General features: G+C 58.2%; 8 protein-coding genes across 10 annotated transcripts in view; 4 read left to right on the top strand and 4 right to left on the bottom strand.

Annotated features, from left to right (window-relative positions):
- Window positions 1-585, top strand: part of H310_13489 (hypothetical protein) — a gene marked incomplete at both ends in the record, with an annotated part of 1,118 nt that extends 533 nt beyond the window's left edge. The window contains one exon of the mRNA XM_008881008.1: window positions 559-585. Within this exon, the coding sequence (XP_008879230.1) occupies window positions 559-585 (27 nt within the window). The remainder of the gene's footprint in view (window positions 1-558) is intronic.
- Window positions 586-765: 180 nt separating this feature from the next.
- On the top strand, window positions 766-2,280 carry H310_13488 (prolyl aminopeptidase). Its single transcript, XM_008881007.1, has 4 exons — window positions 766-1,362; window positions 1,411-1,509; window positions 1,562-1,911; window positions 1,960-2,280. The coding sequence occupies exons 1-4, from the start codon at window positions 796-798 to the stop codon at window positions 2,120-2,122; spliced, it is 1,179 nt and encodes a 392-aa protein (XP_008879229.1). The 5' UTR covers window positions 766-795; the 3' UTR covers window positions 2,123-2,280.
- On the bottom strand, window positions 2,120-3,944 carry H310_13487 (hypothetical protein). Its single transcript, XM_008881006.1, has 3 exons — window positions 3,571-3,944; window positions 3,154-3,515; window positions 2,120-3,107 (listed from the first exon to the last, which is right to left on the bottom strand). The coding sequence occupies exons 1-3, from the start codon at window positions 3,904-3,906 to the stop codon at window positions 2,183-2,185; spliced, it is 1,623 nt and encodes a 540-aa protein (XP_008879228.1). The 5' UTR covers window positions 3,907-3,944; the 3' UTR covers window positions 2,120-2,182.
- Window positions 3,945-4,161: 217 nt separating this feature from the next.
- On the top strand, window positions 4,162-7,333 carry H310_13486. 2 transcript variants are annotated; one of them, XM_008881005.1, is made up of 6 exons: window positions 4,162-4,829; window positions 4,877-5,149; window positions 5,196-6,256; window positions 6,402-6,604; window positions 6,658-6,892; window positions 6,947-7,333. In XM_008881005.1, exons 1-6 carry the CDS (start codon window positions 4,263-4,265, stop codon window positions 7,233-7,235), a joined length of 2,628 nt encoding a protein of 875 aa, XP_008879227.1. In that variant the 5' UTR covers window positions 4,162-4,262; the 3' UTR covers window positions 7,236-7,333. The 2 variants fall into 2 exon arrangements, with proteins under 2 accessions (XP_008879227.1, XP_008879226.1); XM_008881004.1 differs by having other exon boundaries at window positions 5,196-6,346.
- On the bottom strand, window positions 7,275-17,357 carry H310_13485 (hypothetical protein). Its single transcript, XM_008881003.1, has 3 exons — window positions 11,136-17,357; window positions 7,470-11,079; window positions 7,275-7,420 (listed from the first exon to the last, which is right to left on the bottom strand). The coding sequence occupies exons 1-3, from the start codon at window positions 17,341-17,343 to the stop codon at window positions 7,318-7,320; spliced, it is 9,921 nt and encodes a 3,306-aa protein (XP_008879225.1). The 5' UTR covers window positions 17,344-17,357; the 3' UTR covers window positions 7,275-7,317.
- Window positions 17,358-17,904: 547 nt separating this feature from the next.
- H310_13484 (hypothetical protein) lies at window positions 17,905-18,709 on the bottom strand (the record flags this gene model as incomplete). Its single annotated transcript, XM_008881002.1, has 6 exons — window positions 17,905-17,931; window positions 18,001-18,048; window positions 18,098-18,177; window positions 18,234-18,309; window positions 18,360-18,621; window positions 18,672-18,709. 6 exons carry the CDS (start codon window positions 18,707-18,709, stop codon window positions 17,905-17,907), a joined length of 531 nt encoding a protein of 176 aa, XP_008879224.1.
- Window positions 18,710-18,794: 85 nt separating this feature from the next.
- H310_13483 lies at window positions 18,795-22,660 on the top strand. 2 transcript variants are annotated; one of them, XM_008881000.1, is made up of 11 exons: window positions 18,795-18,888; window positions 18,951-19,038; window positions 19,083-19,182; window positions 19,246-19,335; window positions 19,389-19,463; window positions 19,527-19,584; window positions 19,643-19,693; window positions 19,747-19,778; window positions 19,839-19,891; window positions 19,939-20,093; window positions 20,161-22,660. In XM_008881000.1, the coding sequence occupies exons 1-11, from the start codon at window positions 18,802-18,804 to the stop codon at window positions 20,692-20,694; spliced, it is 1,323 nt and encodes a 440-aa protein (XP_008879222.1). In that variant the 5' UTR covers window positions 18,795-18,801; the 3' UTR covers window positions 20,695-22,660. The 2 variants fall into 2 exon arrangements, with proteins under 2 accessions (XP_008879222.1, XP_008879223.1); XM_008881001.1 differs by lacking the exons at window positions 18,795-18,888; window positions 18,951-19,038 and having other exon boundaries at window positions 19,057-19,182.
- On the bottom strand, window positions 20,658-22,808 carry H310_13482 (hypothetical protein). Its single transcript, XM_008880999.1, has 2 exons — window positions 21,985-22,808; window positions 20,658-21,939 (listed from the first exon to the last, which is right to left on the bottom strand). The coding sequence occupies exon 2, from the start codon at window positions 21,865-21,867 to the stop codon at window positions 20,875-20,877; it is 993 nt and encodes a 330-aa protein (XP_008879221.1). The 5' UTR covers window positions 21,868-21,939; window positions 21,985-22,808; the 3' UTR covers window positions 20,658-20,874.
- Between the last annotated feature and the right edge of the window lie 361 nt (window positions 22,809-23,169).

Genomic DNA, 23,169 nt, shown 5'->3' with positions numbered 1-23,169 from the left:
GTGCCCCCACACGACATCAGCCTCCACCATGCCAGCCGGCTCCGACTTTACTCTGAAGTAGGTAGCGACGTCGCCGAGGATCTCCTCGAACAAGTGCCTTCGGGGACAGCGGTTTCCACATGGAGACCCTCAAGGAGATCCAACGCCGGCCGCTTCGAAGTACTGGTCAAGTGGCTCGGCCTGGATGACGCCGAAGCCTCGTGGCAGCTCGCAACACAGCTATATGAAAACATCCCAGTAGTATTCGCCGCTGGGCGAAGGCGAACCCCAAGATGAAAATGTTGTCGGCGTTGGTTGCCGACATTGAGCAAGCGGTGGGCATTCCCTCTTGGAGGGCAGTGTTCCCGCGGGATCGTTGCCCACGAGAAGTACGTTGCCCTCGCGGTGGTTCGGACATCCGCCAGGTACAGTACGATACTGTAAGTAGGGTCCGAAGTGTTTGTTCAAGCCGACCAGGCGAAGTGAAGCGGTTGGTAGTCAGTAGCCGGTAGCTCTAGCTCTGATCTAATGTACTTTTGCTTTTGCTTTATCGAAGACAGCGCTGGTCACCAGTCTCAGTTTGCCGCACGCGAAGTGCGGAAGTGAGAACACAGGGGTACGTAGGTGTGTACAGTACGGTCGGTAGCCACTTCGTCGAACCGCTTTTTCGTGATTTTGTGTAGATTTTTATAAAACTACGAAAAGGGTGAAATATGCGTGTTCGATTGGTTGATTTTCCCGCCTGTTGTTCAAGGTGTGCATCGGTTGAAGTTGGCCAAGTGGCGATTTGAGACCGCAAACTCTTTGACTTGCCCCATGCTGCGCAAAGGTGCGTCGACCCTTCGATACGTCATTGGCCGCAGAGCTCCACGCGGAGCGATTGCCGCGTTGCCGCTCGGTGCTTCATCCACCAAGTCCTCGGCGAACTTGATTGCCGTCTCGGCGCTTTTAAGTGCCGTGGCATTCACTTCGGCCGCCGCGACGACCAACGACGCGATCAACAAGTGGGACTTGGTCGACAAATCTCAATGCTCGGTCGACGACTTTTTGTACCCGAGCATCGAGCCGTACAAAACGGGGCGGCTCCAAGTGTCCAAGACGCACTCGTTGTACTACGAAGAATGCGGGAACCCGAATGGCAAGCCCGTGATTCTTGTGCACGGTGGTCCGGGAGGAGGTTGCACTCCAATCATGAACCGGTTTCACGACCCAGCGGTGTACAGAATCATTGCCCTGGACCAGCGCGGCTCGGGCCGCAGTCTTCCCCATGCATCGCTCGAGGACAACACAACGTGGCACCTGATCGCCGACATGGAGTCGTTGCGCGAGCACCTGAAGATTGATAAGTGGCAAGTCTTCGGTGGTTCATGGGGCAGCACGTTGGTACGTCCCCAAAGGCACATGACGCGGCCTTCCCTCATGACGTTGTAGTCTACCGCGTACGCCGAGATGCACCCGTCCCGCGTGACTGAGTTGGTTTTGCGCGGCATCTTCCACATTCGCGACAAAGAAATCCAATTTTACTACCAGGTACTTGCCACCTTCAACCAGTTTGTCATGTTGACATACATGCCATGCGCAGCACGGCGCCAACTTTCTGTACCCCGATCGATGGGAAGCGTACCGCGATGCGATTCCCGAAGACGAGCGCCACGATTTCTTGACGGCGTACCACAAACGTCTTACAAGTCCCGACGAGAACGTGCGCTTGGCGGCGGCGCTCGCATGGACGACGTGGGAGCTATCCACGAGCAACCTCAAGCCCCCGGCCGATGCCGTCGACAAGTCCATGAACGATGCACGCTTCGCCGAAGCTTTCGCCCGCATTGAGAACCACTACTTTGTCAACAAAGGATTCTTCCCCACGCCAAACTTTTTGATCGACCAAGTGCACAAAATCCGCCACATCCCGACCGTCATCGTCCAGGGCCGGTACGTCCCAGTCCGTCTCGCCGCCAAAGGAACCTCACGCATGTGTAGGTACGACGTCGTGTGCCCGATGGTCACTGCATGGGAATTCCACAAGGCATTCCCGGAAGCAGACCTCCGCGTGGTGCAAACGGCGGGCCATTCCGCGGGCGAACCCGGCATTGCTGCCGAATTGGTGCGCGCCACCGACAAGTTCAAACACAACAAGCCCTGAGCCACGAACGAGTAATGATATGGATGCTCAACCATGTTATGCCCATGTGTCGTCGTCGGTCTATTTTCGTTTTTGCTTCTTTGCCTTGTGAATGCGATTGCGGCGGTCCTCGACCTCGTCCTCGTAGTCGCCGTACTTGGCGCTGCGGTCTTCCTCGCGCTGGATCTCGTCAAACGACGCTTCCATGTCGGACGAGTCGCCGTCGTCATCGTACGCGCTGCTGAATTTGCGGTAGTCTTTTCCTCGCTTTTTCATCATCATGGCCGTGATCGGGCCCATTCGATACCCTTCGTCGTTGTCGTTGTCGACAAAGCTGTCGTCCGTGTCGTACTCTTCTTCGTCATATACCGATCGTCGCATGGAGTTCTTTCGCACCCGCTCTGGCGGCTTGCGTCGTCGAGTGAGGGACTGCAGCGCCGCTTCCACGACTCGACAGTGCCCGCGCTTCGGGATCATTGCTGCCAAGTCCTTGTCAGTCACGGTCGAGAGCAGCTTCATCGTGTCGAACCCATTGTCGAAAAATGCTTGCGCATACTGGCTCATGTCACCTTCCGCAAGCCCCTTGAGCCAGTGCATAACTTCTCGCTCGCCCGGCTGCAATGGGGCGGCCGTGGACGACGCGTGCTCTTCATCTCGCTTGCGCTTTTGTTTTAGGTTCGTGTTCGGGTCCGGCCGCCCGACCGCTCGTGGGTACATTCTGTTGAGCAGCTCCTTGCGGCTCTGTTCTTCGGGGGTCAGTTTCGAAGACGCCGACGTTGCCGACGACGATGAATTCATCTTGCGCTTGTCGACGTACGTCCCAGACGGCTTTTGCCGGTTGATCGCGGTGAACTTGGATGGGACTGGCGCCGACTTGGTCGATGCGACTGCAGACGGGGTGTCCAGGGTTGAAGCAAACGGCACCGTTTTCCCAGTAGCTCGCGCTTTCTGCTCAGCCAACGCCCGCAGCTTCATTTGGCGCTGATGATGGCGTAACTCGTCTGGACTACTCACGCGTCCATCAGGACATTCAAGCAAGGGATGGACCTTACGTCATTGTGTTGGCATTTGAAGCTGCAGATTGACTGCTCTTCATCGCAGGGCGTCGTGCAGGGACGCCGACGTCAGATGTCGAAGGCGGACGAGCGCGACTCGCAGAAGCAGTGGTGGCGCTGCTGCTGTGCGAGCTGGGGGCGACCGCGCGAGGCACCTTGTGCGTCATGTTTGCACGCTCAGGGTTCGTGAATCGCGTGATGGTGGTGGTACTGGGCACCACCTTTCGACCACGGACTTTCTTGACGATGGGCTGGTCGAGAAAAATGCTCGTTCGTGAGTCCTTCTTCGCTCGCTCCGACGCGTACGCCTGTTGCACCCGAAGTCTCGCGGCATCCCCTTTCTGTGCATCGTTCGTTGTCTACGTGTTCACACATGTAAAAGACGGAAGGCACCCCGCGGTGGAAGCATCCTACCTCTGGAATTTTGGTGTACGACGCGGCTGTCACCACGGCTGGTTTGGCCTTGGACGACGACGATGATTTCACGTCCAGCGCAGCCTTCCACTTTTCCGTCAGTCGCGACGCATATGCTTTCACACATTCATCGCTGTGTTTTCGAAGCTTGTTCACGGCGACCCCAATCCGCGTCTCGCGCATCGTAATCGGATCCGGCGTGTACGTGGTCAGTACGGCAAGCAACCCCGAGAGATCTTTTGCGGCCTGTTTGTTGGTCTGCCAGTCGTTTTCCTGTATCGCACTATGCAGCCGCTGCGAGATGTGGCTCACGTCCACAGACGCGCCTTCCACCATCGTGCTGCGCGTCGGTCGTGTGCGGTGGTCAACTGCGATGATGCGAATTTGGGTATTCCATCCACAGGTTATCCGGATAACCCTTGGCCCGACCTCCCAATCAGAACGCGTGGCGTCCGGAAATAGCTCGGTGTAGTATTACTATGCAAACCCGCGGGATTCAATGGGATCGAGGCACATGACGAAAGTACTACTAGAGACAGCGCACGGGGTTTCTACCGGCATGTTCGCGGTAAAAGGGTAGGCACCGGGTATCGCACCTTGGCGTATTTCATCGACAGCGCGATCACCTGCTGTGCGTCGTTGTCCGACGAGTCGAACTCTGCCGCCGTGCCGACCAGCACCGCGATCCGTGAATGAAGATGGATCACTCGAATCAACGTGCTATCCAGGCTGAGATCCGCCAAGTCACTGGCTTGATTCAATCGCGTATGTGCGGGGAGTTGCACATGCACGAAGAATTCATTCCTGCGGCAAAAGCAGCAGCTCGGTGCTCAATCTTCGTCACCCATGACTGGAGCGTCAACCCGACGATGTGCGTGTTCATGCAGCACGGAGCGGGGGTCACGCCAGGATTGTGGTCTATCCCGCCGACATCGCAGCAACCAGCGTCGTCGCCGGGTCTACCTTCCCCACCGCAAGCCTTCTCCCACTCCCTCGCTTGCATGTCGTTGATCCCGTACATCCAAGCGGCAAAGAAATGCGGGTATTCGGTCCTTGTCATGAATCCCAGCACGAATCGCATGCACGTGCAAGGCCATCCGGTCAAAATTTTGCATTCGTCTTCGCCAGAAGAGCACGTGATGCATGTCTGGAGCACGTACATTCAACCTTCCGCCGCCAACCAGATCCACTTCATCGCATACGACACGTCAGGACTTCTAGTCAATTACTTGCTGTCGACCCTCCCACCCCAACTCTATGTACGTCTCTCTCTCGAGTGGCTCGCCATGATCTTGAATCTGTGTAGTCGCGCATCGGGGGCATTGTGTTCATCGATGCCCCCCAAGCAAACGTGCTTCCTCCTCGGACACACAAGACCGACCACATGCAATCGCTGCTCGCCCGCCGTGGCGTGCACTTTGAGCCGTCGTCCGAGCCCATGTTTCAGTTGCTGAGCAATGCCAGTCCCCGGCTCTGCTCGACCTTGTCTGTGGGCAGAGGAGGCTCGAGCGACAACAGCACGGCCGGCTCGGCGTCCCTTTTGCATTCGGTGCAATCGTCCACGTTTGTCTTTCTCAAGGTTCGTCGACCCCAACGCCCCACCACCACGACTGACCGTGGGCTAGTCCATCTCGAGCGGGTTGCACGGCGCCCTCGACGCAATCCGCGCGACCGTGCCAAATAAACTCGTGGTCACGGTGAACCGAGCGCGGCTGACGGGCCAGCCATACAACAACCCGTACGCTGTTGTGACGTGCGTTGGGCAAAAGAAGGAGACGGTCGGCAACCACAGAAAAACCATGGATCCCGAGTGGAACCAAACGTTTTCGTTCCCCGTGACGGACAGCAATGCCACCGTGTTGGTCAAGGTCAAGGACAAGGCGTTTCCGCTGAGCACGACGGTCGGGTGCGTGTCGATTGCGCTCGCCGACGTTGGGTGGAATCGCCCGTGGCGCAAGTGGTTTTCGCTGCGCCACGACGCGCCGCGGTTGAGCGCGCAGCATGGCAATGGCGAGCTCGAGCTCACCCTCGAGTGGGTGCACGACCCGTTTGTCGCGCGCACCGACTCGTTCTTGCGCAAAACGGCCAACCGACCTGCACCTGAACCGCCGGCCCAAGACCACGGGTGCTACCTGTGCAATTGCACGTTTGTGCTGCACCGCCGACGGTATTGCCGCATGTGCTTGCGCGCCGTGTGCGTGAGCTGCTCGGATCGGTTGTTCTTGCCAGGGTTTAGCGAAGCCAAGCGAGTGTGCCTGGCGTGCTGCAACCTGCAAATGTCCCTACAAAAGCAGCCCAGCCGGCCGATCCGGCAAGAAGCCCCACCGCACCAACACCGATCGGCCGATCGCGACGTGTCCCGCGACCTGGATCCGCCGACACGCGTCGACCCGTCCGACATGGACGCGCTGCACGCTGCAAACCGTGCCAACTATGAACGCATGGTCCAGCGCGAACAGGACCGACCCCTCGGCATTGACGATTTCGACTTGATGAAGGTTGTCGGGCGCGGCGCGTTTGGCAAGGTCATGCTCGTGCGCAAGAAGCGGGGCAAACATGCCGGCGCGATCTTTGCCATGAAAATTCTCAAAAAGATGCACATCATTCAGAACGACCAGGTCGAAAACACCAAGGCCGAGCAGCACATCCTCAAGGAAATCAGCCACCCGTACGTTGTGCGCCTGCGGTACGCGTTTCAAAACCCCGACAAGCTGTACCTTGTCATGGACTATTACCCCGGCGGGTCGCTGTACTTTCACCTGAAAAAATCCAAACGGTGTGGCGGCTCGTTGTTGTTGATGGTCGTGCTGACACAGTGTCGTCGTGGGCAGGTTCTCGGAAGATCGGACGCGGCTGTACATGGCGCAGCTCCTGACGGCCATCATGCATTTGCATGCCAAGGACATTGCGTATCGCGACCTCAAGCTCGAAAACATCTTGATGGACTCGGACGGGCACATCGCGTTGACGGACTTTGGACTGTCGAAGGAAGGGCAAACCGTCGACGGCGCGATTCGCGCGTCGCAAGCGCACGGTACTACTCGATGATGGACAGGTCGAGTCGTGATACGCGTGTGTGGCGTCCAGGCGGCATGAAAACCATTTGCGGCACGGCAGAGTACATGGCGCCCGAGCTGCTGCGCCATCAGCCGTACGGCAAGGTGGTCGACTGGTGGTCGTATGGCATCCTCATGTTTGAAATGCTCACGGGCCGCACGCCGTTTGTCGACCGCAATCGCCGCGTCATGTTTAAAAACATCATGACGAGCGACGTGGTGTATCCGCCGTACCTGAGCTCCGTCGCGCGCACCCTGATTGCAAAGTGCGTGTCCCGCCGCGTAGAAAATTTTTGATTTGATGCGGTGTGTGTGCGTAGGTTGTTGGTTCGCGACCCGAGCAAGCGCCTCGGCAGCGGCGTCGGCGGCGGACGGGACATCATGGCCGACGCGTTTTTTGCCGCCATCGATTGGGACGCGTTGCTGCGCAAGGAAATCGCGCCGTCGTTTGTCCCGGATGTGTCGAGCGCCGATGACGTGACCAACGTGCCGCCGCAGTTTCAAACGATGGCTGCGTTGGACTCGCCCGTGGCTCGAGACGGAACGAATCCCAACCACTTTGAAGACTTTAGCTACCAAGAAGAGTCGCGGATGGATCGCCGCCATTGATTCCGACTACCATCGTGCCGCCATCATGGTCGACCCAAATCCAAAAATGCAAATGTATTCATATCGTGTGTGGCGGCCAACGTTAGCCAAATCCAAACCCCTCCGATCCTTCGCGAATGGCCAGGACGAGGCGCGACTTGAGCTGTTCCTCGCTCTCGTACTCGGGCAGGTCCAATTGATTGAAGCTACGCACGAAAACATTGACACGCACACCCTCGACATGCGACCACGTACCATGTGTGCGCAGTCGGCAACGACGCACTCGACCCAAACGCCTTGTGGATGTTGAATTTCTGTGTGCCGCGCATGCCTTCCAGCGCTTTGAATCCTTCCAACGGCACTTTGGACGTGCCCGTGACAAACTGGATAAACAGCGCGCGCTCTTCGTGCGTAAACGCGTACAGGGCGTTCCAAAACCACCGAATGACGCGGTCGGTCGGTTTGTAGTTGGCATAGTCCGTGTTGGCCTTCAAGTCGTCCATGTCGATTTCAGGCATGCCCGAAATGAGCAGCTCCAGCTCGTTCTCGTTGAAAATCGAAATCAGTTGCGGCGACACGAGCTGATGCAGCCCCGTCAAAAACGCGTCAATCTGCGACCGAATGCCCGTCGCCATGCGGTGGTGCGTCACGAGCTTGACATACTCGAGCTTGTTGTCGTCTGTCACGGCCATGTTGCGGCCATTCGGGACAAGGTCGACCACGTCCACCTTGCCAAAGTTCGAGTGCTCAATCGAAAACGTCAAGTCGAGACCGAGCGCGTCGATCGGGTTGTCCAAGATCGAATGCAAGTTGCGGTAATACTCGGGATCGATCGCTTCCATGTCCGAGTACGACAGCGGGAGCTGCAAAATGTGCTTGTAAAACGATCGCGTAAAGTGGGCGTCGAGCAGTTGGCCGTCAGCAATCGCTTTGCCAATGACCTTGCCCACAAACTCAAAGTAGCTCAAGTGCTCCTTGTTCACAAACGACAGCGGGTTGGGCTGGAACGTCGGCGAGTCGGCGGCACACGTAAACAGCGCATAGTTGGGGTTGAAAATCTCGCGCGCCAAGATCGTATACCATTCGCGCGTGACGCCGCCGGCATCAATGCCTTCTTCCCCCGTAAACGAAATGTGGAGCTTGCGCCGCAGCTCGTTCCCACTTCGCATGCGGAGCGCATAGTACGAGTCTTCAAACACTCGATCGCGGCGCACCGGCAGACGCACCGACGCTCCACCGCCCCCCGGACGCATCGACGCGTGGCGCAGACGCTTCATCGACGCTTGAAAGTACGTGCGTTTGTTGTCAAAGTCGACAAACGCGCGGCAGCGAGGAATTTTGATCAGCGCCGCCAAAGAGTTGTCGAGCAGCGACGGCTTTTCACGAATCAACATGTTGAGCAGCACGCGGTTGGCCTCGACAAACGTGGCCAGCAGCGCCGCGTGGGTGTCCGTGCGGTCCTCGTCCGTGCTTGGCGGGGCGAGCGTCATGCTGGCCGCGTCGCGCGCATTCACGACAAAAAACGCTTCAATCATGGGCAAAAACCGCGTCAACAAGGCGCCCATGGCACACGACGCGCCGGCGCTCTTGCCTTCAATGATCGTGCCGGCATTATTCGGCGGTCCGTTCGACTCGTCTAGTTTATCCGACCACCCTTCCACCGCACGCGCGTCCTCCAGCGCCTTGCTCAGCGCTTCCCACACAGGCATGAGATTCAACCGCGTTTGGACATAGTCCGTAAACTGGTCCGTCGTCTCCGACAAGTCGGACAGGGTGTGCAGCAACCGTAGCAACTTGACTTCGTCCTGGGGACTGGGCAGCACCGCGGCCGCTTGCGTCTTTCTCGGCGCGGGGCTCGCAATCAACCGCGCACACCACTCGACCAGCGTATCCAACGTGCACAAACGATTCGTCGTCGAGAGCAGCCGCAAGATGCTCAACACGCGAGATTGCATCGAGGTCGTGCACATATCCAAGGCCAACACAGACACCAAATGGCTCATTTCCGCGGCGGTCAGCACGACCGACGGCACGGGAATCCATTCGGTCACGGTATCGTCCGATTCCGGCTTGGACTCGTTCGATGGAGGAGGAGGAGGAGGCGGGGCCAGTCGACTCAATGGACTGGCCACGTTCTCCACCGCCTCGAGCAGCATGTCGACATGATTGGCATTCCGGCTCACATCTCGCGACTCGAGCAGCTCGAGCAGCTGCCCCAACCCGTTCGTGTGCAAAATATCGACCCGGAGTCGGACGTGTTCACTCGTCAGCGCGACCAGCACCGCTAGCGCCCGCGCCATCACGTCGGGAAAAACCCCACCGCGGTCCGCGACGACGGTGCCACATCCAATCACGCTGGATGGAGGAAACGAGCGGTTGGTGGCCGTCCCGGTCAAGACATAAAACAAGTTGGTTCGAATCCATGCCCGCAGCACGGGGTATTGGCAGCAATTGGACAAGACGGTTTGCACCACGCGGTGGGGGTGCTTGCCCACCGACTGCGACATGTGCAGCACTTTGAACAAATCCTGAATCGCAGGTTCCGAGATGCTGGCCAAATGATCGGGTGTGCCAGCATCTTCCTTGTCCACTTGCACCAGCCCGTGCTTTGACGCGTCGTCGACAGATGCCGCCACGTGGCGCCCGTCGCTACGTCTTGCCACGTGGCGGCGCGACGACGTTGTCCCGCCAAAATCATTTCCATGTCTGGTCGACATGCGTCGAAGTCGGGGGCGCTGGAAAAAGTGACCTGCTGGATCGTCCATGGTGGCCCGTTGCTGACTGATGCGCGTCTGCGCTTGCGCCGCTCGGTACACGGCGCGTTCACGCAGAATCATGGCTTCCGCACGGACAGACGACGGAAGGGTTTGCAAAAACGCATCGTCCGACGTGACCAAAATCTCTTCGCGCAGCTCGGGCGCGAGCGACGCGACAAACGATGCATTGTCCATCTCCTGAGCCAGCGAAATGTCTGGCGGCGGGGCTCTCGCCTGCTCCCACTCGCGCCGCTCACTCGCCAGGATTTCCTCTCGAATGTCGGCAGGCAACGCATCCAGCGTTTCTGGGTCATAGCTCGATTGGAACCCATCGGCGGACGACGACGCACCGGCAGGGGGAGGCGGCGGCGGCGGGTGGGCCGCGACAACTTCTGCTTGCATATCAGGAGGCAAGGAATGAAACACGTCGGGGTCCATGCCGTCGGGACACACCAATGGCGGCGGCGTGGATGCAGGCGATTCCGTGCGCGCGGTTGCCGCAGGTGCTGGCGGAGGTACGGTCGACGACAAATGCTGCAGGTCAAGGGTGAAATTGAAAAGCGATGCGTCGGCAGGCGCGGACTGTGACGAGACTGCAGCAGGGAAGGCGCCATCTTGTTGCGTGGTTGCAATGGGTGGCGGCGGCGGCGTTGCAGGTTCAGACGATGCAGCCTGGAAAGTGTCGTCGACTGGCGAGCTCGATGCGATCGTTGTGTCGGGTGGAGTCTGCAACGACGACCCGCCCAACGTGCTCGCCAACACTTGAACCGCCACAGACGCGTCGTCCTGCACCGTGCTGTCCACATCTGGGCTCAACAGTTCGTGCAGTTCGTTTTCCATGCGCTCGACCACCTGGCGGACGTGCGAATGCGAGTCGTGGGGCCACAGCGATGGTGGCCGATCCGTGCCGCCCATGTCGGCCCACGATCGGTCCACTGTCCGACGAGATGGCAAGTGCATCGAGTACACGTGGTGGTGGTGATGGCGACTGGGAGGTCGATGGCCGCCATCTCGACGCGCGTCCCGCGCCAGCAAAGGATGCGTGAGCCCAGCCACCGACGTGTTGGTTTGCCCCGACGACGCGGTTGCACCGTGCCGGTGTGCGCCTACTACAACACACACACCGTCACACGTCGCCACGTTGTTTCGATATGCCAACACTTACATCGCAACGAATTCACTCGCTCCAACACGTCAAACGGCATCGCAAACACGTCGTCGTCGTCGTTCTCCATGTCGTCGTTCACGTCGCGCACTTCAAATGCGTCGTCGTCGGCAAACGCACCAACGCCACTCGACAAATCTTGTTCAAATTCCCGAAAAATGCTGCTCCACGGCGGCGGCGGCTGGTGGCGACCATGCAATGCGTGCCGGTGACCTCCAGACGGCTCGTGGTGATATGCAAACAAGTCAAAGAGGGACCGCGGGTCATCGCGTCCATGTTGCGAGTTGGTCCGAGTGCCGCTGTCCGTCGTCCCATCGATACAGTCCTCGCTCAACACTGCGACATCGGCGTCCAGAGCATCCCACAACGGATTGTGATTGTCACTCTGGACATCGTCGTCGTCGTCCATGGGGTGCAGCAACTCCGCGGCCGCGTCCTCGTCGTCCTCTTCGTCCCCATCCTCTTCTTCTTCTTCGTCATCGTCATCGTCATCGTCCTCTCCATCTTCTTCTTCTTCTTCTTCGTCATTTTCCGACGAGTCGCTGCTGTCGTCGTCCTCTTCCACGTCGTCTTCGTCGTCCGGGTGCGACATGCGAATGTCTTCCAGTTCGACGCTCGACTCGCGCTGTCTTGTGGATGCATCGTCGCGCGGCCCCGCATGGTCCGTCGAAGCGACTAACGCCGCCGCCGCCGCCGACGATTGCTTTCGTTGTGCCTTTTTCAGGCGATGCGCGACCCACGGACGTGTCAATGCTGCCAACGGACGCAGCACCATCGTGCACGTTGACCGAGCCAACGGATGCGACAAGTCCAAGTGCCGAAGCGCTTCAAACAAGATCGCTACCATGTCCTTCTTGCCCAGCAACGCCTTGGTATGGTCCCACATTTTGTCCTTGTCCTCACGAGGCCATAAAACACTCATGAGCAGCGCACACCACGCATGCAGGCACGTCAGCGCGTACGTCTTGTTGCTATAGTCTTGTCGCGTCCACCCTTCCAACAGGGTGGAAACGTCCAGCACGATCTTCTTGCACCCTTCGTGGGCACTGAGGCGAACCAGCAAGCGATGCGCTTGCTGCACTCGATTCTTTCCAAGTTGCTTGGTCGTGGCGGCGGCGGCGGCCGGTGTGTCCGCATCGGTCGACGTTTTCGTCGCCAATACACGCACAAGTTCGTGGTATGGAAGCATCTCCCGCACGACCAACGCCAGAAACGACCCGTGCTCCGTCCCGAGCGCCGCGCCGCACGACACTCGAAAAATCGTGACGAGGTACACGAGAAACGACAAGTACGTGGCAGTGGCCGCGTCTTTCGTGGCCCACAGCGCCTCGATGCGGCGCACAATCAGCGCGATAATCTTGGACGCGTTCGGAATCGGCAATTGCGTCAATTTCTTCGACCCGACCGTGTTCAGGTCGTCACGTTCCTTGAGCTGCACGTACACCCGTCCAGAGTTGCTTTTTTTGACCTCGACTGTTTCTTTCAATGCCGACAAAAACAGCTTCTCGTCGCGCATGGCGACGACGCCAAGTTCCGAGAGCAAATTGCGCGGTAAAATGCGCGTCGTTGGCGGTTCATGCAAGCTCCCCGACGTGATGCCGCCCGCGCCTAAACGCAGCGACAACTTTTTCATGCTCTGGACAATCTTCTCCTCCATTCGGGCTTGAAGCACTTCGGGATATTCCAATACGTGCGATAAAATCACAGACGTGAGCTCCTTGTACCCGTCAAAGACGCACGGGGTGTTAATGCATGCTTCGACTCCTTCCATCGCGACAAATCGGTCCACCAGGTCCAAGTCGCGCGTGAGATGGACCACCACTTGCCACAGTGCGTGGCCGACGCTGGCTGTCAGCGCCGGCCGCTTCATCAGGGACGCGCAGCTGTCGACGAGTTGCTCCTTGAATTGCTTGTCGAGACCGCTGTCGGCATCGCTCGATTCTTGGACCAACGCATCCAACACGAGCAAGGTGGGCGAGACACATTCATGCACGGGCTCATCGATGGGACAACGGGACGACTGGTCCACGATCACCTGCACGAGCTGCTTCACGGTCGCGCTTGTTTGTGACAAGAGCACCGAGCGCGACATCACATCACCATGCAGAACCAGCGCCAGCACGTGTGCCACCGACGTCAACGCGCCCAACGACGTGGACGTGAGTATGTGCTTCTCAAAACTTTGAACGATTTGGACCCGGTCGTCCGCCGACAGCGAGCATTGCAGGACCAACAGATCGGCCAGCGACCGAACGACAGTCTCGCTTTGCGGCAACGACACAATCGCCAACGGTACCGTTTCCAACGTGGCTCGCAGCGCCGCGTACGTTGGCGCGGCATCTGAGTGGCTGGGCGACGCGGCAGCTGCTTGCTCTTGTAGTCGCTGCCCCACAAATTCGAGTTCGGGGTGCTCGAGGAGCCATTCCATGGCCATCGACACGTCGTTTTCCCCAACTTGACGCAACGCGAGCTCCACATGAGTGCGCGTAAAGCCCATCATTTCCAAGTTGGACACAACGTCAGGATCAAGTTGCATTTCGGTGGGGGTCGGCGGTCCACCTGCCGCAGCGCTTTTGCCATCCTTGCCCAATTGTTGTTTCAACAGCGTCGCAATCACAGGCACGACGGCCGAAATGACTTTGCCAGCGTGGGGCAACCTCGGATGGGTCCAAATGTTGAGCACGGCGTCGATCGTGATGGCATGGAAGGCAACCTTGAGACTGTCGACATGCTTTTCGCTCGACAACATTTTCACCATCGACTTGGAGGCCGCCAGCGACTGCACATCGGCCAAATTGCGCAAGAGGACCGCGCCAGTCTGACACAGTCGAACGTCCTGCTTCGACGGCCCATCCAACGACGACGTCAGGACGTCGACGACTGCAATCGAAAGCGCCTGCACCACGCGCTCCAGGACTTTCGACTCGACAAACGCTTTGGCCAGCGGCACGTTGACGACCGTGCCCCGCTTTCCTTCAAACTGCATCGTCGTGATGGTTTCCACCAAGTACATGAGAGCACCGTGGCGCACGTAGCGTTGGTTCGTCGGGAGAATCGTCGCCAAGTTGGACTGCACCACGTGCACGATCGACTCGAGACCCACCACGGAATCCGTGTCGATGAGGGCCGACGACGACTGGGTTGCCATCGCCCGGGCGTACTTGCACAACAAATTGCGCACCATCAACGAAAACTTCAACATCAAGAGGCTTCCGACCTTCCACAAGCTCCCACCGCCGCCGCCGTCGGGAGCGCCAACTGCGTCAAGCTGTTCTTCCAGCTGCATGCGCTCCATTTGCACCGTGCCATCCAACGAAAACAACCGGGCGAGCGTGGCCTGGCTAGACGTAAACTCCGCCATCCACCGAGGAGTCGGCGACTTGCTCGTCAGACCCGTGCGAATCGTCCACACCAACAGCGACACGAGCCACTCGACATGAGCGAGGAGCCGCAAATACTCGCCGCTTGGTCGCACGAGGTCGCCGTGCTCGTCTTCCTTCACGTTGGGGATATCAGGAACTACACTCGACACCACCCCCACCGCTCCTTTCGGCCGGACCGCGTCCACATACTGGAGTTGCAAAGTCAAGTGCGCCATCACCTTGGTCAACATCGCGGCGGGCTGCTGCGACGTGTACGCGCGCGCCGCCATCGTAATGCTCTGCGACGTCGGGTAATGAGGCAACGGGGACGATTCGTTGTACTTGGACGACAAATACATTGATGGCGGAGGCAAGACGCGCCCGTACAAGTCAAACAGCGCGTCGACGCCTCCATTGTCGGCAAATCGCGTGGCCAGCTCCACCTTGGACAAGACAGGCTCCAACACGTCGCACAAGTGCATGGTCAGTCGCAGCAACGTGGTAAAGGGCGGCGCGCCGGTGGAGCAAAGCTGCAGGGCTGCGACCTTTTTCAGCGCACGCGTGCATGCTTCAATCGTAAACCGGGCCATGGTCGGCACATGGCGCATGAGTTCGTCCAACCCCGTCGCGACAATCGACGCCACGTCCCCCTGCAAAAAGTCAATCTCGTCCACATAACTCGGCAACGTAAACATGTCCAAGAGGTACGCCATCGGCTCATACCCGGCGACCTTGTCCACGTACGTACTCGATATGCACAGCGACGACAGGACAGTCGGAATCGCCATGATGAGCTCGGGCCCGGGCGGCAGGTAATTCGTCGCCGCCGCCAATCCATGGAGGTCCCACCGACAAATCGTGTCGAGGATGGCGTCGGCCAGACCAGTCGAGTGCACGTGGTGGACACACGTTGGGTCGTTGTTGATAATGTCCGCCACGAGCGTCGCGGCTTGCGAGTACACGACGGTGCCGTACACGTCGACGTGGCGCAGGACCCGATCGAGCACCGAGTTCAACACCGCGTCTTCTCGGATAAAGCGGGGGGCGGTGCCGGCACTCATAATGCCTTGTGTATGGAACGACACTGACAGCATGTTGAGCAGTGAAACCACGAGCACGCGCTTCGTGTCGGTTAGAGTGTGCGGCGAGTAGACTTCGACCGCCAACCGATCGACCAAAATCGACGCGCCGTTCAACTCGCGAAACAAGACGGCGGCGGCGGAGTGGTTGTTCAACGTGAGTTCCAGCGCTTGGATGCACTGAACAAGCACAGACGTGTGCAGCGGGCTCGTCGACGGACTCGCAATCGCCCGCAACAGACTTGGAACGATGCCGCATTCCGTCAACGACGACGCGCCGGCTTGCAGGCCCACAAGAGGGCAAATCAGCCGGAGGACGCTTTCGACCCACGACAAGTGGCGATCGTGGGGGCTCGAGAGATCTCGAAATGGACCGGCGGCCACAAGGGATGGCGTGGTTGCCTCCACAAACGCAACTGCAAGATCCATGTCGGATGGACTGGTGGGACCTGCTTTGCCTTCAAACACCAAGCCGCTCATGCAACTCCGGACAATCGAGACAAACGGACCAGGCGAAGCGCCCCGGCCGACACCAAGAGCCGCGAGGATACCCGACTGGCGACTCAATACTCCCACCCCACGCGACCGCTTGTCGTTGACGAGTGCCGTCAGCACTTGCAGCGCCGCCACTTGCACCGTGAGGGGGATCGCTGCCCGGCCGTCCATTGTTTCGTCCAGGCTGCGGACCAGTTCCAAGATGGACGCGACGAGGCCCGGGTGCTCTTCGAGGTACTGCACCACGTCGTGCGAGTCCTCAAACAGTGTAAAGAGCGCCACGAACGAGTGCAGTCGCGCCACCATCGACGCAACACGAGATCGCCGATGGTGACGCCACGCAATGGACCGAACGCAGCATAGCAATTTGAAATGGTGCTTTGGCGGGACATGGAACTGCTCGACGAGCGAAGCAAACGTTGCTCGGGACCATGCGTCCGTGTCACTCGAGCCGGTGAAGCGGGGGACTTCGATGGACACGAGCACGCTGTCCTCCACATCATTGTCAAACCGGTAGTACTGGTACACACGCAAGTCAGTTGGAAGGTCCTTCGCCGCGCTCTCATCGACGTAATCCGCCATAGACATGGCCAGACTCCCCGGACCACACGTGTCGGCCACAACGAGCAGTCGCTTCTTCAAGGTAACCGTGCCTGTGAGAATAGAGTCCGCTTGACTGTGCGAGTCGATGAGGTCGCGATGTGAGAGAGGAGGCAAGGAAAGCATGGCCACCACCTTGATAGCCTCGAGGCTCACCCGTTCGCTCGTGGATGCGACCAGAGATGTCACGTGGTTTAAGGAAGGATACTTGTGCTTGTTGATTGAGTTCTCGAGTAGAATTGCCGTCCAGCGCAGTATTTGGTAGGCCAAGCGTTCTCGGTCGGACAAGTCCCATGCAAATCGTGGGGCCGTGGGCACGGCGTCGTCGTGTCGTGTTTCGGAGGGGAGCAGTAGGGAGTTGGCACCACCGTCTGCTCTGGTCAGCTCCCCCAGAACAACGTGAAAGGCATGGAGGAGTGCGCCATAGTTCAACAAGTCTGCCAGTCCTTCAAACGGCCAATCCGTCGTTTGTTCAAGTTCATGGAGAAACGATTCTAACGTGGACCGTACGACGGTTGACGGGGCGGCAGCAGTCTCCGTGACCACCGCCCCACTGATCGATGCGTCGTCAGCACGTTCGCTGACACGCTCCCATGTGCGTAGAATGGACTGGATCAACTCGCTTTCCCCTGGACTCGGCGGGAACCTCGGGGCTTCTGCGCCGCAGATCATGCGGTGTGTCGAGCAAATCCACTATTACTACTGTTCCGCAGCCACGTCTACTACCATCGGCAATATTTCACCCACCTGTCTGGAATCTTGTTCAAATTAGTTATCATTTTCCAAATTATCACATACTGAAATGAAAGGAAATGTCAATTTGCTAATAATTGGGGAGCGATTTCGTTCTGTGATGCAAAATTGTATAGTAATACTAGACGACTGAGGGAACATGACCTCAATGTAGTAATACTACATCTCTCGACGTTGGATGTACCACCACGACCATGCGTCTTCGTAGCTCGCGCAAGAAACCCAGCGTCGAGAACGGCGACATACGTCCTCACGCATGTTGTGTGCCATGGAACGTAGCAGTTGTAGAGCGCCGTATTTCATTTCTGTCAAGAAGTACATCATTCGAGACTGCTTCCATAGTATTCGTAACGACATCTCTACTAATAGTAATAGTAAACGCTCCAACTTTGTTGGGAAGCGGCTGCTTGCAACAGAGAGCCGCGGTGGCTCTACCCGAGGGCTTTTACGCTATCGGTCAATGGACGCAATGGGGCGGTACTACAACCCATCGGCTTGCAATTCATCCTAGCCGGTGCGGAAAGCATTGTTCAGCTCGCGATCGATCGGAATGACGTTAGGCCATGAAACGTGTACCTGCAGCATTTTGAGTGCCAACGCTTGAAGCCTCGACCTGTGCATTTCCTAGACTCAAGGTGAGCAGCAAACTCCGTGCTCTCTGAGAGTGGTGGACCTTTTCGTGGAGTGCCGTGAGTTCTCGCAACTTCGCACGACACTGTTCCATGTCTTGGCGAGAGCTCTGCAACAATGACACTACCGCGACGAGCGGTGGCCGTTGTGTACCACGGCTCTGACGCTTGGATACGTACCCAGCTCGGCCTTTTCCCGCTTCAGTTGCGAGTTTTCCAGCTCGATGCGTCGAATTCGCTCATTGCTGAGTTGTTTCTGTCCATGCGGCCATGAGGATCGGTCAATGCAAAATTCCTGCAACGCACGTCTGCACTCCATGTCTGGGTTGGTCGTATGTTGTCCGTCGCGATATTCGCCCAGCCATCGTCAGGTGTGGCTTCCGATGACTCGGGACTTGGACAGGTCTCAATCTGCAACTCTATGGAGCACATGCAGCCACCATCACGTCTCGCATCTGACATTGCCTTGGCCGCGATAACGTTTTCAGGGCCGTCGTGAAGGGCTTCCCTCGAGTTGTTATCTTGAGCGTTGCTCGTCCGTGTCATCCTGAGCATCGCCAGTTCGTTCCTAAGCACACGTTGCGTCACGCATGGCCATTCAGACACAAGCCGGCTCACTTGGCATCCTCGACTTGGGACTCCAACCGCCGCACCATGGCGTCGACGGACGTCCGCATGTCGGATATAACGGTGTCCGGATGTATCCGGCCGCGTCGGTTCACCGGATCCACACTTTAACGGATCGGACATGATGGCGACGAATCCTCGGCTGGTGCATGACCACAGTGCCCAAGACAGTGATGGCGCCTTTACAGCTTTCCACTGCAATTTGTCGGTAGGCCAGGCACAACGACATTCGATCGTTCCGACTCGATGGATTGACGACCCGTTGCTCAGGAACGCGGACTAACGTCGGAGTCGGCTGACCGCGCTCTGAAAGCGTTTCCACATGCTACGTCTGTCGACCTCAGCCAGAATTGCCTCGGTTGTGTGGGTTGCAATGGCGTGTTTGTACTGATCGGGTCGTAGACGTTTGCCCTCGCATACGCTGTCCTTGCGTCACGATGGTGAACTTGTCGGTGAACCGCCTAGTGTCGCTAGCAGCTGTGGCATACCTCACCCACCTCCAGTGCGTGTGCACGGCACAAATCCCACCATGCACAAGCTTGATATCTTCTCTGTCGCGGTTTAGAGTCGTCGACTTGAGCTTTAACCGACTCGTAGACGTCGAGCCACTCATGTTTTGCACAGCGCTTGTCAACGTGGCGTTGCGAGGCAATCGGTTTGACCATGTCATGGCCGCCGTTCGCGCCAACTCACGGTGGCGCACGCTAGGTTGTCCAGCACGAAAGGCATCGAGAACCTCAAGCACCTCGAGCGTCTTGACATGTCCGACAACGTCGTTGCACAGTACGCCACGCTCATTGATGGACCTCTCCCGCATTCCTTTGTCACCAAGCATTTTGCCTCCAGGCCAGATGCAATCCGATCGCTATCGCTGAACACGATGCTCTCGACGCTTCTTCTCCAGGTCTGCCAACACCACAGCTAACTCGTCTGCGATGCCTTTGCCTGACCTGGTCCTGCAGGGTAACCCCATTGCTTCCACACCCGACTACCGGGTGTGCCTCCTCGACCTCGTACGGCGCGTTGGACATGCCGACGTTGTGACTCACCAGACAATTCCCGACAGGTTCCGCAAGTGTCCTTGCTGGATGGCCGACGGTGTGCTTTTCAACCATCGCTCGTGGCTATCCATTCGCTGACACTTGTCGAGGTGGCTAGACAAAGCCGACAGCACTATCGATGCGCCGTCGGCAAAGACACATCGTCCTATGGTACGGTCGCTGGGCACACCGAAGCGTCGTTTGACACATCCCCACAGCGCACATGTACGATGCTCGAAAGCAGTTTCGGTGCATGCAAGCAAAAGCCCACGGCGTTCCGTCCGCCAAGAGAAAGCCGAGCGCGCATTGCTTCCGGACAGGCAGCAGCCACGATGGCACGGACGACGCCGACGCGGCGATGGTGGTCAACACGGTGAGATAATCTGCTTGCGAGGGAGGTCGTCGCGGTGGCAGTGTGACTGAGGATGCCATTCGTGTAGTTGAAATGCTTTTCGATGGCAGACACACCAACGGCACCACCGTCCCCTCCGACGGCGCATCCACGAGTTCATGCAGGGTATTGCCCCAAGAGCTTGCGCCAAGCGTCTGCAGTACCAAAGTTGAAAGGGGACAAGCACGCGCGGCAAAAGACCGACCTGCAGCACCAACTGACCGACTACCCCGGCTACATGACCTTGTTTGAGCGCGTGGCAGTGTCAAGTGGAGGTCCACCCGTCGATGACAAGCACGGCAGCACCACCAGAGCCAAGACGAGCACAGCACATCCAGTGCCCACCACGACCAGTGCTGCTGGCAAGCCGTACCAGGTGGCGCCCAAGCGGAAGAATGTCATCTCGCCTCCCAAGGTCAAGGTCCAACCGAGCAGGATGCGACGGCAGCTCGCCTTCGACAAGCGCCGTGCCCTCGACGATCCATCGTGTGGCAGCCTCAACGAGTCGCAAGTAAAAGTGCTCGGGGTCATCCAACGTCTCATCCAGCACAAACGGCAAACGCTCGCGGCGTTGGGCGAATGATCTATTTATTCAGACATAACCTCTTGAGCATATCTCGAAGTCCCTCCATTTTATTGCTTGTACGCATGGACGGGTTGCAGCGCTCGTCGTTCCTGGACCAAACGAATCGGCCCATGCACGCCATGCCAACACAGGCGATAGCAGCCTGTTCAAGACGCATCAACGGCGCCCCGAAGTGGCTCAATAGGTTGACGCTGCATCTTGGTCCGACCACGACCCGTCGTCGTCCGACGCATCGTCGTCGCCGTTGGGACGTTGTATGTTGTCGTGAGCAACTTGGCGAATAAAGTCATCGAACCCACCCGGTTGGGCCAAATGATGTACCAAATCCACCGGCACGCGGTACTGGCCGTACGGATCTGCAAATCTGGCGGCACTCTCGGGCGTTGCGACGCGAAAATCGACGCCGTGTCTGTCTTCGTCTGCGACGAGCGCGCGATGGAGTTCGTCCCACGTGAACAGCAGTGGATCCGTCACGGCGCCAAACACATTCACGTCGAGGAGGTACACGTTGTGGTCCTTGTCAACGTACACGTCAAAGACGTAGTTGGGGTCCGGGAGGACGGACGATGTCGACAAGTGCGCCTCGAAGAACGTCTCGATCGCGTCGCATACCGCGTCTTGGGTTGAGTCGGACGCAAGGAAATCGTACACTTGGGTGCAGTTGCGCTGGCAAATGCCAAGGAGTTTCGAATGGCGGCCGACAAAGCACCGAAAGTGCATCGAGTCGAAAAAGTTGCACCACTTCTTCAACACCAAATGGAACGTGTCGGGGCGCGTCTTCCCGACAACGTCTTTGTCGTAGCATCCGTCGTACGCGAGCGTCAGGTCGTGCACGATGAAGTCGGACGCCTTGAGCAACGTCAACACGTCTTCGAACGACGTGCAACACAGCGAGTTGCCCATGATCCACTTGGCGTCCTTGGGACTACTCCAATCCAGCTTGACAAACACACGTCCACCCAATCGATCGATCCCGTCCTTCACAGCGCGGACAAACGTCGCCGGGTACAAATCTTCTTGGGCACAGATCCGGTCTTCCAGCAAACTCGCGACAAACTCTTCTGGAACCGGGATCGAGATGCTGCGGATGCTGTGGGCGCGCAACTCGTCGTACCACGACGTGAACCGGCAGTTGTCGACCTGTTGCACCGAGTACTCGACCGCCGCCATGTCGACTGCTCTCGACCGCGCGCCAAGTGTGTTTGTTGGTTGTCCAAGGACACAGTCAGGTCGGAAATGTTACTTTTTTCAAATTTCATGAAAATTTTCAGGATATTTTGAGAATACCTGCAACGCCACGAGGACGCCAGCCCTTGCGACGCCAACTCGAGAGACTGGACTCGTGGGAACCCCATAGCTCCTATGACGCTTCCATCGCGCAGGAGCCTCGAACTACAGCCGCTGTGGCGACGAGGGGCCGGCCTCAGTCCCACCGCCACCGCTCCCTTCGTCGTCGTGGACGGCCCGCGTTGCTCGAACCCAATCCAAGCAGGGAACATTTTTTTTTCTAGCCAATCCAAGCGCGACGTTTCAATCGCTGGCGTTTCAAGTTTGAACAGATTGGCGCGCGGCGAACATACGCGGCGGCATCTTCAACGAATCCATGTTGCACGACCGAGTCGAATGCTCGCCGCGCAGCGACGCCTCCCCCCACGACGAGGGAACTCACACGCTCGAGACGATGGCGAACAGCGCAGTGGAGTTTGCGATGGCGAAAGAGCTAGGTCCGGAGGTCCTGGCGCATGGTGGGCTCGATTGTCCACGATGGTATGATCTCCAGTGACGGGATATCGGGCTCGGCATGGTTTGTCGGCCTGGCGTCAGTTGGTGCTCATTGTTTCCACGACGGCTCGCTACAACCCCACGACAAGGGCGCGTTCTCACCGACGCGTGTAGCACGCTGTGTGATACGTTTGGCAGCGGCCGGTGGATGCCAAACACCATCATATCGGGCAGAGACGCAGTAGACGACATGCATTCGACACGATGCGGACTTCTCGGCACCGTGGAGGCGACACAAGGTGCCCTCGCGCCCACGTGACCGACGACGAGGCGCTGCATTCCACTGGACCACAGCGTCGGCCCGAGCGGCCCAATTCGTGAAAGCCAGCTCGGTTACTCACGACATGGCGGGAATTTAATTTAATTGCGTGCGCTCGATACAAACACCAAGTGCAATCTGGCGAATCGCGTCAAAGAAGTCTCACAATGCAAAGTCTCGCCTCTTCCAGTATTGAATTGGAATCTCCAGACAACCCACATGCGCGTCGCTGCATGTATGTTTGCCGCTGTCGTGGCGTCGGCCTTGGCCGCGCTTGACACGGCCGACTCGATCGGCAACGCAGACGCCGACGCTCTGTTTGAACTCCTCCTCGCCGAGGAAACCACCCCAGAGCCAACCACTACCACCGCTGCACCCGCTCCGACGGATGCACCAACACCAGCTCCAGCGCCCACCGCTGCACCCGCTCC

Source organism: Aphanomyces invadans, assembly GCF_000520115.1.
Source record: "Aphanomyces invadans strain NJM9701 unplaced genomic scaffold supercont1.51, whole genome shotgun sequence".
NCBI classification, from domain to species: domain Eukaryota; phylum Oomycota; class Saprolegniomycetes; order Saprolegniales; family Verrucalvaceae; genus Aphanomyces; species Aphanomyces invadans.
This window is presented reverse-complemented; position numbering and strand designations above follow the sequence as displayed.

What these genes read in the sequence shown, in the direction of transcription:
- H310_13482 (XM_008880999.1), bottom strand. Translation starts at nt 21,867, where the DNA reads ATGGCGGCGGTCGAGTACTCGGTGCAACAGGTCGACAACTGCCGGTTC.
- H310_13487 (XM_008881006.1), bottom strand. Translation starts at nt 3,906, where the DNA reads ATGGTGGAAGGCGCGTCTGTGGACGTGAGCCACATCTCGCAGCGGCTG. An exon ending in CGTACACCAAAATTCCAGAG is followed by an intron (nt 3,516 to 3,570) that starts GTAGGATGCTTC and finishes GTGAACACGTAG; the next exon opens with ACAACGAACGATGCACAGAA. An exon ending in TCAAATGCCAACACAATGAC is followed by an intron (nt 3,108 to 3,153) that starts GTAAGGTCCATC and finishes ACGCGTGAGTAG; the next exon opens with TCCAGACGAGTTACGCCATC.
- H310_13483 (XM_008881000.1), top strand. Translation starts at nt 18,802, where the DNA reads ATGATGGCGACGAATCCTCGGCTGGTGCATGACCACAGTGCCCAAGAC. An exon ending in CCTCAGCCAGAATTGCCTCG is followed by an intron (nt 19,039 to 19,082) that starts GTTGTGTGGGTT and finishes ATCGGGTCGTAG; the next exon opens with ACGTTTGCCCTCGCATACGC. An exon ending in GGGTGTGCCTCCTCGACCTC is followed by an intron (nt 19,694 to 19,746) that starts GTACGGCGCGTT and finishes AATTCCCGACAG; the next exon opens with GTTCCGCAAGTGTCCTTGCT.
- H310_13485 (XM_008881003.1), bottom strand. Translation starts at nt 17,343, where the DNA reads ATGATCTGCGGCGCAGAAGCCCCGAGGTTCCCGCCGAGTCCAGGGGAA. An exon ending in GCGAGTGAATTCGTTGCGAT is followed by an intron (nt 11,080 to 11,135) that starts GTAAGTGTTGGC and finishes TGTGTGTTGTAG; the next exon opens with TAGGCGCACACCGGCACGGT. An exon ending in TTGCCGACTGCGCACACATG is followed by an intron (nt 7,421 to 7,469) that starts GTACGTGGTCGC and finishes TTTCGTGCGTAG; the next exon opens with CTTCAATCAATTGGACCTGC.
- H310_13488 (XM_008881007.1), top strand. Translation starts at nt 796, where the DNA reads ATGCTGCGCAAAGGTGCGTCGACCCTTCGATACGTCATTGGCCGCAGA. An exon ending in AAATCCAATTTTACTACCAG is followed by an intron (nt 1,510 to 1,561) that starts GTACTTGCCACC and finishes TGCCATGCGCAG; the next exon opens with CACGGCGCCAACTTTCTGTA. An exon ending in ACCGTCATCGTCCAGGGCCG is followed by an intron (nt 1,912 to 1,959) that starts GTACGTCCCAGT and finishes ACGCATGTGTAG; the next exon opens with GTACGACGTCGTGTGCCCGA.
- H310_13486 (XM_008881004.1), top strand. Translation starts at nt 4,263, where the DNA reads ATGAAGATGGATCACTCGAATCAACGTGCTATCCAGGCTGAGATCCGC. An exon ending in CCACGTTTGTCTTTCTCAAG is followed by an intron (nt 5,150 to 5,195) that starts GTTCGTCGACCC and finishes ACCGTGGGCTAG; the next exon opens with TCCATCTCGAGCGGGTTGCA. An exon ending in TCGCGCGTCGCAAGCGCACG is followed by an intron (nt 6,605 to 6,657) that starts GTACTACTCGAT and finishes TGTGGCGTCCAG; the next exon opens with GCGGCATGAAAACCATTTGC.